This window comes from Triplophysa dalaica, chromosome 5, assembly GCF_015846415.1.
Source record: "Triplophysa dalaica isolate WHDGS20190420 chromosome 5, ASM1584641v1, whole genome shotgun sequence".
Taxonomy (NCBI): domain Eukaryota; kingdom Metazoa; phylum Chordata; class Actinopteri; order Cypriniformes; family Nemacheilidae; genus Triplophysa; species Triplophysa dalaica.
The window spans coordinates 6,432,053-6,446,576 of NC_079546.1; the positions used below are offsets into that span (position 1 = coordinate 6,432,053).

The 14,524-nt window shown below is 40.9% G+C and overlaps 1 protein-coding gene across 1 annotated transcript; it reads left to right on the plus strand.

Annotated features, from left to right (window-relative positions):
- The first annotated feature begins 864 nt into the window (after positions 1–864).
- nuak1a (NUAK family, SNF1-like kinase, 1a) lies at positions 865–13,278 on the plus strand. The gene is made up of 7 exons (XM_056749345.1): positions 865–1,414; positions 4,869–4,989; positions 6,445–6,596; positions 8,675–8,740; positions 8,817–8,936; positions 10,364–10,496; positions 10,638–13,278. Exons 1-7 carry the CDS (start codon positions 1,166–1,168, stop codon positions 11,672–11,674), a joined length of 1,878 nt encoding a protein of 625 aa, XP_056605323.1. The 5' UTR covers positions 865–1,165; the 3' UTR covers positions 11,675–13,278.
- The last annotated feature ends 1,246 nt before the right edge of the window (positions 13,279–14,524 follow it).

The following is a 14,524-nucleotide window of genomic DNA, read 5'->3' on the forward strand; positions in this document are numbered from 1 at the left end:
GCAAGTTGAAACGAAGTATATAAGATATAGAGTAGAATATAAAACCTAGCGATACGTACATTCTCCGTATGACGGCAGTGCATCCCAACGAACCTGTGCGTCGGTTTGCTGCACTTATGTTGACCGATGACTAGAGGGCGCTGTTGCACCACATTTATCTTAATGTGCACAATGTTTTGTTATAGTGCTGAGAACACACAACATGAGTTAAAGATCACAACGCAAACAATAACAAACACTTAACTGCAGAGGAAAAAGAACCAGACGTGGATATGAAAGAGGATATGATGCCATGTCTAAAGGATTTCAATAAAATATAAACCAGAGATTCTAACTGTAATTACAAAATCTCACAGCTGCCTATAAAACTGAACGCAAAAAGCATAATGATTTCTTATTGAATATATAACTTAATAGTTCTACTACAACTTGGATAAGTGTGCAATACAATTGTAAGTGTGCATAATTGTTTTGTATGAAATATACAGTACTTATCTTATTATAACTAACTTTTTGTAATTATTTATAATAAAGTTATATAATAAACTATAGCCTAATACACGGAGTTGAAGTTTTATATGAATTAACTGCAAATGCCACATTTGGACACGTGCAATTATTATGAACTCAACGAAAACACTGCTGTAAATGAAACATAATTGGAAAAGCTCTGCTCAAACCTAATATAATACACTTAAGTGTTCCCCATTACTCCATTATTCCATCAGGATACAGACACGCAGAGTATGTGTGCGCGCGCGCGTGAGGCACAGAGAGAGAGAGAGAGAGAGAGAGAGAGAGAGAGAGAGACCATGCTTCCAACTTCATCCAGGCTGCATTCTTTATTCTTGTAGTCTTGCGAAAAGGAAAAGGAGGGGTGAGCAGCACGCCGGTAGTAGGACGGACGGTAAAGCATGGAGTCAGTGCGCGCATTTCTGAGCTGCCAGAGGCGAGCGCGCATCCGACACGAGACTTCACTAGTGATTCAATGATGCGTCGCGCTCCGTAGACGCATCGAGTGCGCGGAATCTCCCTTAAATCTCCAGACTTTTTCATCATCTTGAATAACTACTCACGACAACGCTGACTTCGGGATAGCTTTTAATAGCAGTTATAGATCTCACGACTTATTGAGCACCTCGAGACGCGCAGTACGATCGCAAGCATGGAGATGATCTCCGCGCACGCGGAACTGTCCCAGGTGGAGAGTAACGGAGAGGATCAACCTGAGCCTCTGCCTGTGGACTATCCGGGAGGAGAGATGCCGGCCTCTCTCGGCGTGCGAAGAGGATCCAGCGTGAAGAAACATCACCACAAACACAACCTGAAACACCGCTACGAGCTGCTGGAGACTCTCGGGAGAGGAACGTACGGGAAGGTGAAGAAGGCGATAGAGAGGCACACTGGACGTGTGGTGAGTTGAGGAGTCAAGAGCTCACCTACGTTTATGCAAATGTCAGACACGTTTATCTAAATCGATTTAGATTATTATTAATTCACAATCTTTGCCATTGTAACGGAGTTAAGACTCTTTGCTCTTTAACAAAAATAATGGTATAGCCTACGTATGACCTTAGAATGCCCAGTGAAATAAAAGAAACAACATGCTTATAAAATTGGAGTTACTATGGTTTTGCTAAACACAAAAAACTATGCCGTCGAACCATGGTTCATTTTCATAAGGGTTTTGGGAATTATGTCTTGTCATTATTAAGATCTGTTTTTTGGAGACGCTTTGACACTATCTTCTCATAACAAGCAATTTTAATATAATCTAATTGCTGTCTTGGAAAGAATTGAGTCATTATAAAGAGATCTCATTTGATGTGCCCTTTGGTGATTCCATATCAGTTAACATATTTAAAATTACTCTAAAACACGGTGAAAGTGGATGCGCTTCTAATGACCATCATTTCACAGACAATTTCACGGGACAAGTGGTGCCTTCCATCCTCCCTTAATAGGGGTCAGCTAATTCAGGTCAAAGGTTTCAAAGCATCAAAGGCATGTTTATGTTACAAGAAGTCTATGGGTTACATAATGTTCGCTTTTCGGTCTAGACCCTGCACTCTAGTAACCTTAAAGAAATTATTATTTTATCTGTAAAAAAAGATAAGTGGGAATCTAGTAGAAACCACGTCTGCCTTTAAATAACTAGGTCAGTGTACTAATCCCAAAACGATCTGCATCTTAAATGGCGCAGTAATGGACCGGTTGGGTCAGATCTGTGGACGAGAGATGTGCCCTGATGTCAACAGCTGCAAGAACTCTGTACAAAACTCGACAACACTGTAAAGAAACTGTGCTACCATAGAACCATCAGGAATCCAAAATGACACATTACACAATACATTTTTTTGACCAGGACGTGTTTTCTGCGTCAATAGCCAACGCTAAATCTGTAGGGTACAGATAAACTCAAGTACCGGCGCAGAAACTTGGCAGCAGCAAAGATATGCCAGTTGTTTGGGACATGACAGCATTACACAACTCATTTAAAGCATTCTGTGCGAGCGAGCTTCTGTCATTGAGAAAGTACAGACAGACTCAAACACATTCAGCAGAACTGGCAAATTCAGGAGCTTCAGTTCTCTCCCAGTAAACACAGCATCGTCTCAATGGACCGATGCTCGAAGTGAAAAGAATGCATGACTCACTAGCAGAAAGAGGGAAGAATTCATAGCACTGTGGATGGGATTAAACCAGAGAAGTCCCATTTACGTTGGTTCACAATAACTGTGTGTTATTTGGTATAAGGCTCAGGAGTATATGCACATATGTTTTGTAAGAGATCAAAACTTTTTGGAAAAAAAGAAGTAGTTTGTGGCTTGTCTAAATGACGGAGGTCTTCTTCGGGAGTGTTTACATGAGATGCACTCTTGCGTTCAGAAAAATCTAAACAGAGCGAAATAAAACAAACTATTTTTAACTCGACATGCCATCTAAAAAATGCAACGCTCTAGGTGGGACACTACAAAACAGAGGGAGGCGTGATGCAATGACTGCAAGACTCTAAGGGGTTTAAAGTTTTTTCGTAAGGATTTCACCGTGTTTACTATCTAACATTTAAAACACAGCATGCTGTTAGCATAATAACAACAACATCATATAGCATCATACATTTGCATGTATGCTGTAAAACACAAATAACAAAACTGACAGATTTTTCCAAAACTTACATACTGTAGTGATACAGAACAGTAACAATGTCAGATGGTAATATCAATTACAGTAGTACTGAAATTCATTGTATTTACCATGTTACAATGTAAAAAAATACTATGGTACTTCGTCGTAGGTGTGCATTCCACATGATATCAGGCGAGTAAATTTGCTCCGTTTCCACCCGAATGCTACACAGGTAAAACAACACACCTGTTGTGTGAGGCTCAGACAAAGAGCTGGTCTATGTCTGTGAAACAATGAGGAGGCTTCGGTTTAGCCAGGGGTTAGAGAAGAGCAAAGCCTGCCGCCAGCTGGCAAAGGCATCAAACACAGGTTAGCTTAATGATCTGTAGCCATGAGCCGGGTAACAATAGAGCTCATCTGTGGGTACCATGTGACTCTTCAGGAGGGGTCAAAGGATCACCCGTGTGCCAGATGCTGCAATACAATTTTAATGAGTTTATGCTTTCACCGTAATTAGGGTGTGGAGAACAAGACGTTATCCAACATTAATGTCCTAAAGTGGCTCCTTACCACATTTAAACCATGTTTATTTTCACAACACTCCCTGGCTCGGTTTTAGAATCTCTTCAAAACCTCCGTTATCCTAGTGACAAACTCAAGAGTATAACACATCGCTGTCTTTATCATAAGCAGTGGTACGAAGAGGGTTACGCGAGTCACCGATTTGGGCTGTGACGTAATGCGTGCATTGCAGATGTCATAACATTGCACATTAGAGAATGTTCCAATGAAAAGTCCAAAAATAACACATTGTACAGGTATGTACAACCTGGTTGGATACACTGTAGCTTTTTTAACCTTAAAAGGCTTGGGGGTGGCAGATCGGTGTTGGGAGCAACGCAGGGTGGACAGGAAGTCAACCCTGTCAGCACCACTTCCCCTTCTGAGTGTTTTATGAGTCACTGGAGGAACAAGCACCACACTTCCCGTAACTGTGATCCCTCCTTACGACCGATCTAGGAAACCAGGGTAAATCTTATTCTGCATACAAGCATAGAGTACAAGGGACACGATTCTAAAATATAAAGTCGACGAATGTATCCACTAGGTGTTTTCGGGAAAATCGCTTTTGAGGACAGCTGGTGAGCGCTAGGACATCTTCCGTATGTGATGGAGCTTGTTTGAGAGTTCGGAAATGGGACGTTTAAAAATAACTCTGTGGTGTGCCTTCTCTTGAGAAAGCATTCACCTTCACACAAACCCATTTCTGCACAAGGTTACAGGCACCCGTTGAGAATCTAGACCATCTTCTTTTCTAGCTCTACAGACTCCATATTTCTCAAATGCTTTCAAAGAAAATCTAAAATTCATACAGTATGATGCAGTATATGACTGAATAGTTATTCATAATGATTGTAAAGAAGGTCACCAGGCTCTAAAGTAGTTTAGCAGCTCTTTTATCCACTTTACCGGTTCAGGTAGGAAACAATTAATCTGTGGATGTTATTGTGACATCGTGACAGGGTGAAGGGTGATCTGTTTCTCTGACCTATGACCCCAGAGTCCGGACACCCCTAACACTGCTCAATCAACCTGACAAGCAAAGCCACTGAAACAAGCATCCGTCAATATTATCGGGTCAATTCAAGTCAACACTCATTCATTTTCCTTTGCAGATGGCATAATGCATAGTACAAATGGTCTTCAAATAACAGATTTAAATGTTTGTTGGATCTCAGGTGGCAATCAAATCCATCCGTAAGGAGAAGATAAAAGACGAGCAGGACATGGTGCACATCCGCAGAGAGATCGAGATTATGTCTTCTCTTCGTCATCCACATATCATCTCCATACATGAAGGTAGGCCGGTTCAGTTTTCTTCACACTTACTTTTTTTAACTCTTAGAAATTCACTCAGAATCACTTAAAACCCAGCTTCAAGGCCCCTCATATCTCACAGAGATAAAACAACCTCACCTATTTAGAAACCGAAGCTCATTTTAACATCTATGTTGTCTAAACCACGTTGATTCTAAGAATGCACAAACTATGTGTTTTATCAAAACTTCAGCCTCATCCCTCTCATCCTTTCTTAATACGATCTGATAGCCAAAACATGTTGATCGGGCAACATCTTGTTTGGCACGTCAACCCTCTGGTCTAACGGAGATGCTAAAATAAAATCCATTAGCGTCCTGCAACAATCAGCGTGTTTAAACTATCTCATGCGTGTTGCTGAGCATGTTAAAACATGAATCAAAAACGCATCAAATTAGATCCACACGCATGAGCCGGATACTCAAAACAAATCCCTGAGAAAGCCGCTTTATCTCCACACCGACGGCGGGAGACAGCGCGGCTGTGGACTCACATCATGCTCTCAGTCAGGGGTCATTATTACCGACCCTGGATCAGTCTTAAATGGATCAGCCGGTGCCAAAACCGAGCACGCTCAGTCTCCTGTGTCTAATACGGATTAGCCGAGAGAGGTAATTACTCAGCTGGCCTCGAGCAGCAGGTCTGAGATCAGGTTCAATGTCTCGAATGTGAACTTCACCCATTTTCGAAGGCTGTAATGATGGGAAAACTCAACAGCCTTGTTAGTTAAGACTTCTGACCCAGACAATACATACTCAGGTGTCCAAATACACACGTTGAAAGTGACACCAAGGGAGATGTGGGACACCCACCTGAATAGCGGGAATCTTCTTTGTCTGCTTGCTTCACTGACCGTCACCCTGACAACCGGCCTCCGGGCGGTAAACCATGAAGGGTCGCCATGGAGATGCTCTTTGCTGTGTCAGCAGATGGAGGACCTAAATGGAGCAACATTCGTAGTCACTTGAAAAGTTGCTGATGTCTCGATTCCATTGAGATTCTCCGGATAAACACTTCACTGATTTGCTGGAATGATAGCTATTAATCTAACAGTCCCTACTAAGAAAACTTGACTGGTGTTGTTTGTTTCCCAAAACACTTAACTTGGAACGGGAATGTTTACGCCACCATCTCCTGTCTCAAACGAACACATGCACATACACAATCTAGCTTCCACTTAACACTTGTTAACAGTTGCGGGTCTCGCTCGCAAAGACAGCTCCTAATCGACATGACCCTGATTGAAGCCAGACTCGCTGGCCATTCCGTCTCTTAACGTATTGGCCCACGCCCAACGAAAGCTTAAGCGAAACAGTTAAGAGACGACGAGCGTCAGCTAGTGAAGCAGACAAAATGGAAATGACCATGACAGCAAAGAATGCAATAATGTTGAGTAATCGAGTCATGGCTTATTTGTGTATCTTTCTCCCGTTACAGTGTTTGAGAACAAGGACAAGATTGTGATTGTGATGGAGTATGCGAGCAAGGGAGAGCTGTACGATTACATAAGCGAGCGTCGCAAGCTCGGCGAGAGAGAAACGCGACACTTCTTCAGACAGATCGTGTCTGCTGTGCATTACTGCCATAAGGTGAGGGGCGGAGACAACATGCATCACTTTTCCGTCTATGTGCAACTATCTTTTACACAGAGTCTTAAAAGAAGGCTTGGGAGGAGGGTATTTGAATAACGCTGGCAATCATAACAAAAGGGTATTTTAAGGGCCACTTATTTCACATCTAGTGACAATTCTTCCATTCTTTGTATTTGTATTTTTTGTTTTATTCAAACATTTTATTTGGTTAAAGATATGTTGGAGAATGTAGGACAGTAATCAGTTCTGGGGACTTTTAAATACCATTTTTTATACTATTTTACTTAATGGGGTTCAAGAACCGATTAGTTACAATCATGTCCAAATATCTGTTTTCATCCAAACAAAGAAATGTATACAGATTTGGAACAACTGTGAGAAATCTTGACAGAATATTCATTTTTGGGTGAACTTTAGGGAGAGCAAATAAACTACACCTTAATGTTATTTTATATGGGCATAAATATCGAGACTTTTGGATAAGGGGAAGTGGTGAACATTTCAAAAGTTTTTTTGTGGGAAATTAATAGTAATTCAGAGAGTAATGACATGGAAAGTTTGAAAATAAGGGAAAATGGAATAATAAAAACAGGACCAATAAATGAGATATACAGTATAAATATATGATAATATATGTATTTTTCTAATGTATAGCACTTTCTTTTGGATTGTTCCAAATTAGCATTGTTACAGTAAATGCATATTAATACAGACAGTAAATACATGAAAATTATGACAAAAGGAAAAATATTTGAATATATATTTTGTTTGTGAATGTGAAAACTTTCTACATATTCTAATTTTTCAAAGTAAATATTTTTTAAATTCTTGCCTTCATTTATATTACGTGCATTAATATTATATATACATATATACAAATATAATATATAAATACTTTTTTCTTAAAGAAAACATGGTGTCAGAATCTGAATTATTTGTTTCCAGTTTGCTCCAGTAGCCATTAATGCCGGTATATAATAACAGTTATGAAATAAAAAACCTGCTTACCACACAGAACCCATAATAAATCACTATTTTATTGCATATTTTTTGATTATATTATATCTCCTAGCAGTGGAATAAAGCTGAAAGAATGAGCTGTAATCACAAAATGGCCCATTTTTTCCATACTGCTAAAATGAAGCCCTCTCAAAACCACTGACATCTGTGCAATCTGCATGTGCAATCGACATGATTTGCGCACAAACTGAGCTCTCTCTGAAATAAATAAAAGGATTTATGAGCAGAGCACTTGACATGATATGAGGGTGATAAACTAAACTTCCAAGAATGTCTTGATATGAAAGGTTTCGAAGCGAGAGCGCAGCTGTGTTCTTCTCACCCGGTGCCAAACCACACCTCATCTTTTCTCACTTTCCAAACACTATTTTTCAAATTAGCCTTTCACGCTTATCCGACCCAAATTTCAGTCATAGTTCTCTCTTTCATGTCACGTTTTAGATCTTTTTTGGCCATACAAAAGTTTTTCTGGTTTAATAGGGCTTTAACGTTAGATTAGAGTCGCCGCTGTTCCTAGATCAGTACAAAAGGTCAGCTCCTACCCAGAGCTGCGTCAGCTGGAAAGCAGAAGTCCTGGGGGAATTTGGGGTGGGTTTGGCCTTTGTTTCTATACAGCTGGGCTGATAATGTCATCACCTCAGCTGGGGGATTCCAACCCAGCCCTTCTGATCACAGGGTCTTCACGGAAACCGGGGAGGGGATACACAGATCAGGCCATATGACAGACGGGTTCTGACACAGGATGAAGGGAAATGTCGTTTGTGTGTACACGTATGTGGATGTTAATGTGAATACACTGGAAGTAGGCCATGACAATGGTGATGAAGCGATCTGAAAGGGCAAACTATACAGTTCATTTCATTTTCCTCCCTTTTGAAACTCAACTTAAGTTGGTAAAATATATATATATATACTTAGGCTAGATTTTCCCATAGTTATATAGGAATGTTACTATTATTTCTGTAATGCAATAAAATGGGTGGATCTTTAATGTCTGACACAGTTAAAAAAGATCTTAAATATCTAAAACCAACGATCCTGATAATGTCTTACAGAAAGGAGTTGTACATCGAGATCTAAAGCTGGAAAACATTCTCCTGGATGACAACGGAAACATCAAGGTACGTTCTAACTTTCCTCCGGTGATTTTAAGTTCTACACATTTCTGGCGAACGCTCACCGTGTCTTTTTTTATAGATTGCAGATTTCGGTTTGTCTAACCTCTACCACAAGGACAAGCTTCTTCAAACGTTCTGCGGCAGCCCACTGTACGCCTCTCCAGAGATTGTAAATGGAAGGCCATATCGAGGTCCTGAGGTAAATAATATACCATACAAGCAAATATTCCGAAGTGACACAACCGTAGCAGACACGTCTTTAAAGGTTCTTAAAATGTCTTCATATTTCACCTTGGAAAAACAAGAACTGGGAAACAGTTGAAGGCATCCTGTCATGAAAGATAAGAGACAAGAAAACACATCCAACAGATAACAAAAGTGAAAACGATAGCTTTAAACTCACTTTTACGGGGTTTGAGACCCCCCACGCCTCATCCCACTTTACAAAGGATCCCAATTGACTCCAACTTCAGTCACTTCCCACGCAGGAATCATTTCAAAAGTCAAAGTCAGCTTACCCAACAACCTTCACCATAAAATGAGAAACTAAAATCCTGCCAAAAGTAATGAGGAATGCTGTCCGAGTTTTTTCAGGACATTAAGCATTCTGCATGATCCCGAATCTGACTACCCAAACACTAAGCCTGTCTGGACCACAGGAATATATTTATATTTCCCACACTTTTCCGGTATAATTATAACTCTAAACGCCTCTGGACATTCAATCATACACACACACACCATGATCTCTGTGGTTTCTCAATCAAACTTGCATAACCGCACCCCCACCCCCCCAGTTCATGGGAAAGGCAGCGGTCTCCTTCTCGCTGGTCAGAGATCAGTGGACCGGGGCCAACAATCACAGAGCTCCTCACATCTCATCAGGGTCAGGCAGGTCTGGTGTCGGGGGAGTGGACACTTCCTGTTCTGTAATCAGCCATTGTTTCCCTTGATACCTCCTCATTATTGTGTAGTGGAGGTGCTGCGGGGAGCAGACAAGGTCAAGCATGAGAAATAACACTGTGCAATCATCACGCAGATATATGCGAGATTAACTATTGTTCTCATACGTTTTAGGTGTACAAAAAAGCTTGTGCAAATGCTCATAAATATAGGTGGGGTTGATTTTATGACTCAGACAGGAAAATAAAATAGCGCAACCTTTTAATCCATTGGCCATGGTTGGCCACTGGTATTGCCGATAAGTGTTTGTGCAAGACTGCATGGGAGTTGCAGTTGCTGTATGACTTTCTTTCTTCTGCAGAGCACAAAAAAAGATTTTAGGAAAAAGTCCGAACAACAGCGGTACCCATTCATTCATTCTATTGTATTGACACAAAACCAATACAAGTCAATGGGTACCACCATTGTTCGGTCACCAACATTCTTTAAAATATCATCTTTTGTGTTCTGCAGAGGAAGGAAAGTCAAACAGGTTTGAAATCAGAAAGGGGTTAAATGATGACAGAATTAAAAAAAAAATGTTGAACCATCACTTAAAACTACTTTCCAAAAGTTATTTCTTCTAGAGATGCAAATTTTGTTTAAAATCGTATACAGTCCAGTTTACACTGATATGAGCTGCCCAATATGGAGTGATTTATTCCTGTGGTGTTGTTTTGACAGGTTGACAGTTGGGCGCTGGGCGTATTGCTGTACACACTTGTATATGGAACAATGCCCTTTGATGGAGGAGATCACCAAAGACTCATTCGTCAGATCAGCAGCGGCGATTATAGGGAACCTCCTCAGTCATCCGGTATGTGTCTTTATGTCAAAGCAAACACATGTTAATATACATACATGGAAAATACATAAATACTCAAATAAATAAAGAAATAAATGGAAGTAGAGTGAAATATCTGACTTTATGGATTGTAACTCTCTTCATTTCACTTAGATGCTCGTGGTCTGATTCGCTGGATGTTGATGGTTAATCCAGAACGGCGGGCTACTGTAGAAGACATCGCAAATCACTGGTGGGTGAACTGGGGATGGAAGTCCACCGTGTGTGACTGCCAAACCCAAAAGGAAAACAGCTCACCGATGTTGGCCCGCTTCATCGACTGGCAGAACCGCACTGACGTCCGACCAGGCAAGAGCCAGCGTCCCGAGTCTGGTAACACCTCTAATATTACAAATACGGGCTTGACTCCAGCACGGCGTTTAAGAAAGTGCATGAAGGAGAACGACGTTGGCCTGTGGGGCGTTGCGGAGGAGAAATCGGGTCTCAAGAGACCAAAAAGCATCCTGAAGACTAGAGCGACCAGTGGAGACCAGCGTTCCCAGAGTTTGTGCGAGGTGGAGCTCAGGAGATCCATTTGTTACCAAGACGCCGAGTCCGGTTCAAGTCCGGACCGAGAAGACACCCTGGGTGGCTCGCCGGCAAAAATTGTCTCCATGTTACCCAAAAAAGGCATTCTGAAAAACAATCAGCAGCGAGAGTCGGGGTACTATTCCTCACCGGAACGCAGTGAGTCTTCTGAACTCTTAGAGAGCACAACTGTGCAACCTCCGACCAGCTCGCCACCAAAACGAACTGTAGGGAGGAAAGGTATACTAAAGCGGAATGGGAAATATTCTGCTCACAATGCCGTCCCTAGCAATGGTGAAGTGCCGGTAGACTCAAATCTACCGCGGAGCCAAAGCAGACCCTCCAGCATAGCGTATGAAGAGAAGGGTCTCTCCAGTATGGGATTGGACTGGCCGCCCGCATCTCCGAAACCCAACATCCGAGGCTCGCTGTCGGCTGAAAACTTACTGCAGATGGCTGGGTTTAGGGGTCTTCAGACCGCTGTGCCACATCACGGCGGAAAGGGCGCTCGCAGCCCTCCCGGTTCACCCGGAGACAACGGCAGCTTCTCCTTGCTGGGCGATATGGATGATGTCACCCAGGTGTACCAGAAAGCCCTGGATATCAGCAGCAACCTGAGCTAGACTTGGTCAGAGAGACTGAATCAAAGAACAGACAATCATTTCATTTTTAAACCATACAAAGAAATTGTTTTTGGAGAAAGACTGGAAGTGTGAATGATCTCAGCACGGTCTCCCATCACTGTCGCAGTGCTGCTGGGCAATGTTTACAGATCGACAGGCGGGACATTTCAAATCTCTATTCAGCAACTCGTGTTGATGAGCAGTTCTCATGATATTCTCGTTTGAACTCGACAACTGATGGGGAAAAAAGGAAGCACTTTAAAGCGGCTGTTCTCCGCGATGTAGCTGATGTAAATGACAACCGGGAACGTGTTATTTAAGTTATTTATTGGTCATTCATGTTTTGAAAGTTCGAAAATATCAAGGTCATTCTTGGGAGAGCCGTTTTCCACTGTAAAGGTCATGCATTATGAAAAAGTCAGATAGTGGCCATTACACCGTCCGTCTAGTAAACAGACATTTTTAACAACCGCCTATCTATAATTTTAAAGAAACAGTTCACCTCAAAATGATAATAAAATGCTTTTGGGGGCGAATTATTCTTTTAAGATTGAAAAAGAATTTTGAAGAGCAGTATTTGAGTTCAATATACAAAGCCTTTTCTATTGTTTTCTTTTGTAAAGTATTTTGAAGAACAACAAGATGTCCTAAAGCAAACCAAAAAACACAGAAGGTAACTAGAGCACTACCCAGGACATTAAAGGTCAAAGGGCAAAGGTTGAACCAATGTTGTGACACCGTTCATTTTTCTCTCTCACAAGCATGCACGCACACACACACACACACACACACACACAACGCTGCACGCTCACATGCAATTGTGTGAGCTCTCCGAAGCATGAAAGTGTGGAAGGACAAGCTTTAACCTACGGTGTTATTCTGCTCCAGAAATGACCCACAGAGACGCCAACTATTCTTTTTAATAGGCGGGGTATTAAAAGTCACATGTTCTGAAAGCATTGGATTATGAAGAAAGGTTTATTTTAGGGGAATCAAAAGGTCATGTTCAACTGAAAACACTTTTCCATATTTTTCTGTTCGTTTCATTTCTGCTAATTGCTAACAGAGACGTCTGCTTCATTTTAAAACATTGGGTTAAGCGTTAAACTATAATAGTCGTCTAAATGTAAATATGTGCTTAATATTAAAATCTGCGATAAGATGTACATTATTTGTACAAACTTAGCATCAACGTGGCAGTCCAGCACGGTGTAACCAATAAAACACGCAGTGTAAAAAATGAACTGGAAATGTTTGTCTCATAGGATTTCTGTTATAGGCCAATGAAAAAACTTGACTGGATATTTAAATTGTGTTATTTAATGTGTCTTGTAATATATACTGTACATTGTCCTGGCTATTTGTTATTCTTGCTATATAATTTTTTAATGTCTTGCGTTGTGCCTCTATTAACGTGTCTCAGTGAGGTTATTCTCAGCTTAAAGATTTACAGTGTTGTGTTAGACATTTAAATGAGTCTAATTTAGGCACTAGCATTGTTTTTTCTGCATTATTTGACATGAGCACAGTGAGGTGGTGTATGAAGCCCTCTGTTGTCTGAACTCAGTGCAAAACTCAATGACTTCTAAATAAATGTCTCGATCAAAATACCACATGTTTGCATCTCCACTCAGTCCATTTAATGCAGAACACAAAGTACTCATAAAAGTTTAAAGACAAAGTCCCAACAGCTCAGCTGTTCCTGAATCACTACAAATCATGGTATAAAATGAGTGACTTTCTCTGGCAGAAATCTGATTCAAGATCAGTTTGAGGATATATTATGAGTGCAGGCGGTGAGAGCATCAGTGTGGGCGTGCTGACCTCACCACATATATTTGTTGCTGTTTGTTACTCAACCTGCATGAACACAAGTGCACACTTGAAAAATAAACACAATTACACTTTTTCCAAAAGAGCACCATTAGGCCATGTCAGCAAGGAATGAAAAAGCAATATTTAGTACATAATAAAAACAAAAGTAGATTTAATGGCCCAGTGTATGAAATGTAGCAGTTTGCGAATTGCAACCAACAGCTCACTCCAATAACCCCAACCCATTCGAAGCACTACCATGGCTGACACGGGGAAAAAAGAGGTCATCACATATTCACTTCTTTGCCGAAGGAGATTCTTAACACGAGAAAATGGACTCACGAAAACATAAATGTCAGATTTTCAATAATAACAAACAGGGAAAGGGACAAAACCATGTAACTGCAAAAATGTTATTTATAACTACTATGTATTTATAACAACTTTTGTATTCAATGTGGATTTGCTATTTAGATTAAGAATGAAAAACTATTTAAATACTGAAATACTTGACAAAACTGTGTTGAGTATACTGTAGTGCAAACAATTGCTTGATTTCTGACTGGTATAAAATGGTTAGTTGCCAGTTTGGAAGGCGTTTGCACAAGGCTTGTTAAAAGAATGGGCTAGGCATTAAATTCATTGTCTCTTCGCATGGCAGGAAAAACAATCACATAAGCCACAGCAAAGCAAAGTTTGTGTGTCCCATGCGTGTATAACTGTTGTAGTTGAGGTTCACCCTATTAGTGTTTTATGTATTATTTTTGTCTTAATGCCTTCTGCGGTGACTAAGTATAGGTGTGTGTATGTTTATGTTTGTGGCTACGTGCAAGAATGTGTGAAAAATCATCCGTGTCTGCGCCTCCTCTCCACACAAATGCCCAGCCCATTAATCTCAACTAATTTTAGCTAAACGTCTGCCCAGTGTTTGCATGTATGCATGAACTCCGATGGAAGTCGAAGCGACTCGACTCAAAGGAATGTCTGGCCTCTGCACATCAACCACTACAAAGCCACATAAAAAAAGCATGAAGG

Coding starts and splice junctions, on each gene's coding strand:
- nuak1a (XM_056749345.1), top strand. CDS start 1,166: ATGGAGATGATCTCCGCGCACGCGGAACTGTCCCAGGTGGAGAGTAAC. Junction 1,415..4,868: donor AGAGGCACACTGGACGTGTG/GTGAGTTGAGGA, acceptor GTTGGATCTCAG/GTGGCAATCAAATCCATCCG. Junction 10,497..10,637: donor GGAACCTCCTCAGTCATCCG/GTATGTGTCTTT, acceptor CATTTCACTTAG/ATGCTCGTGGTCTGATTCGC.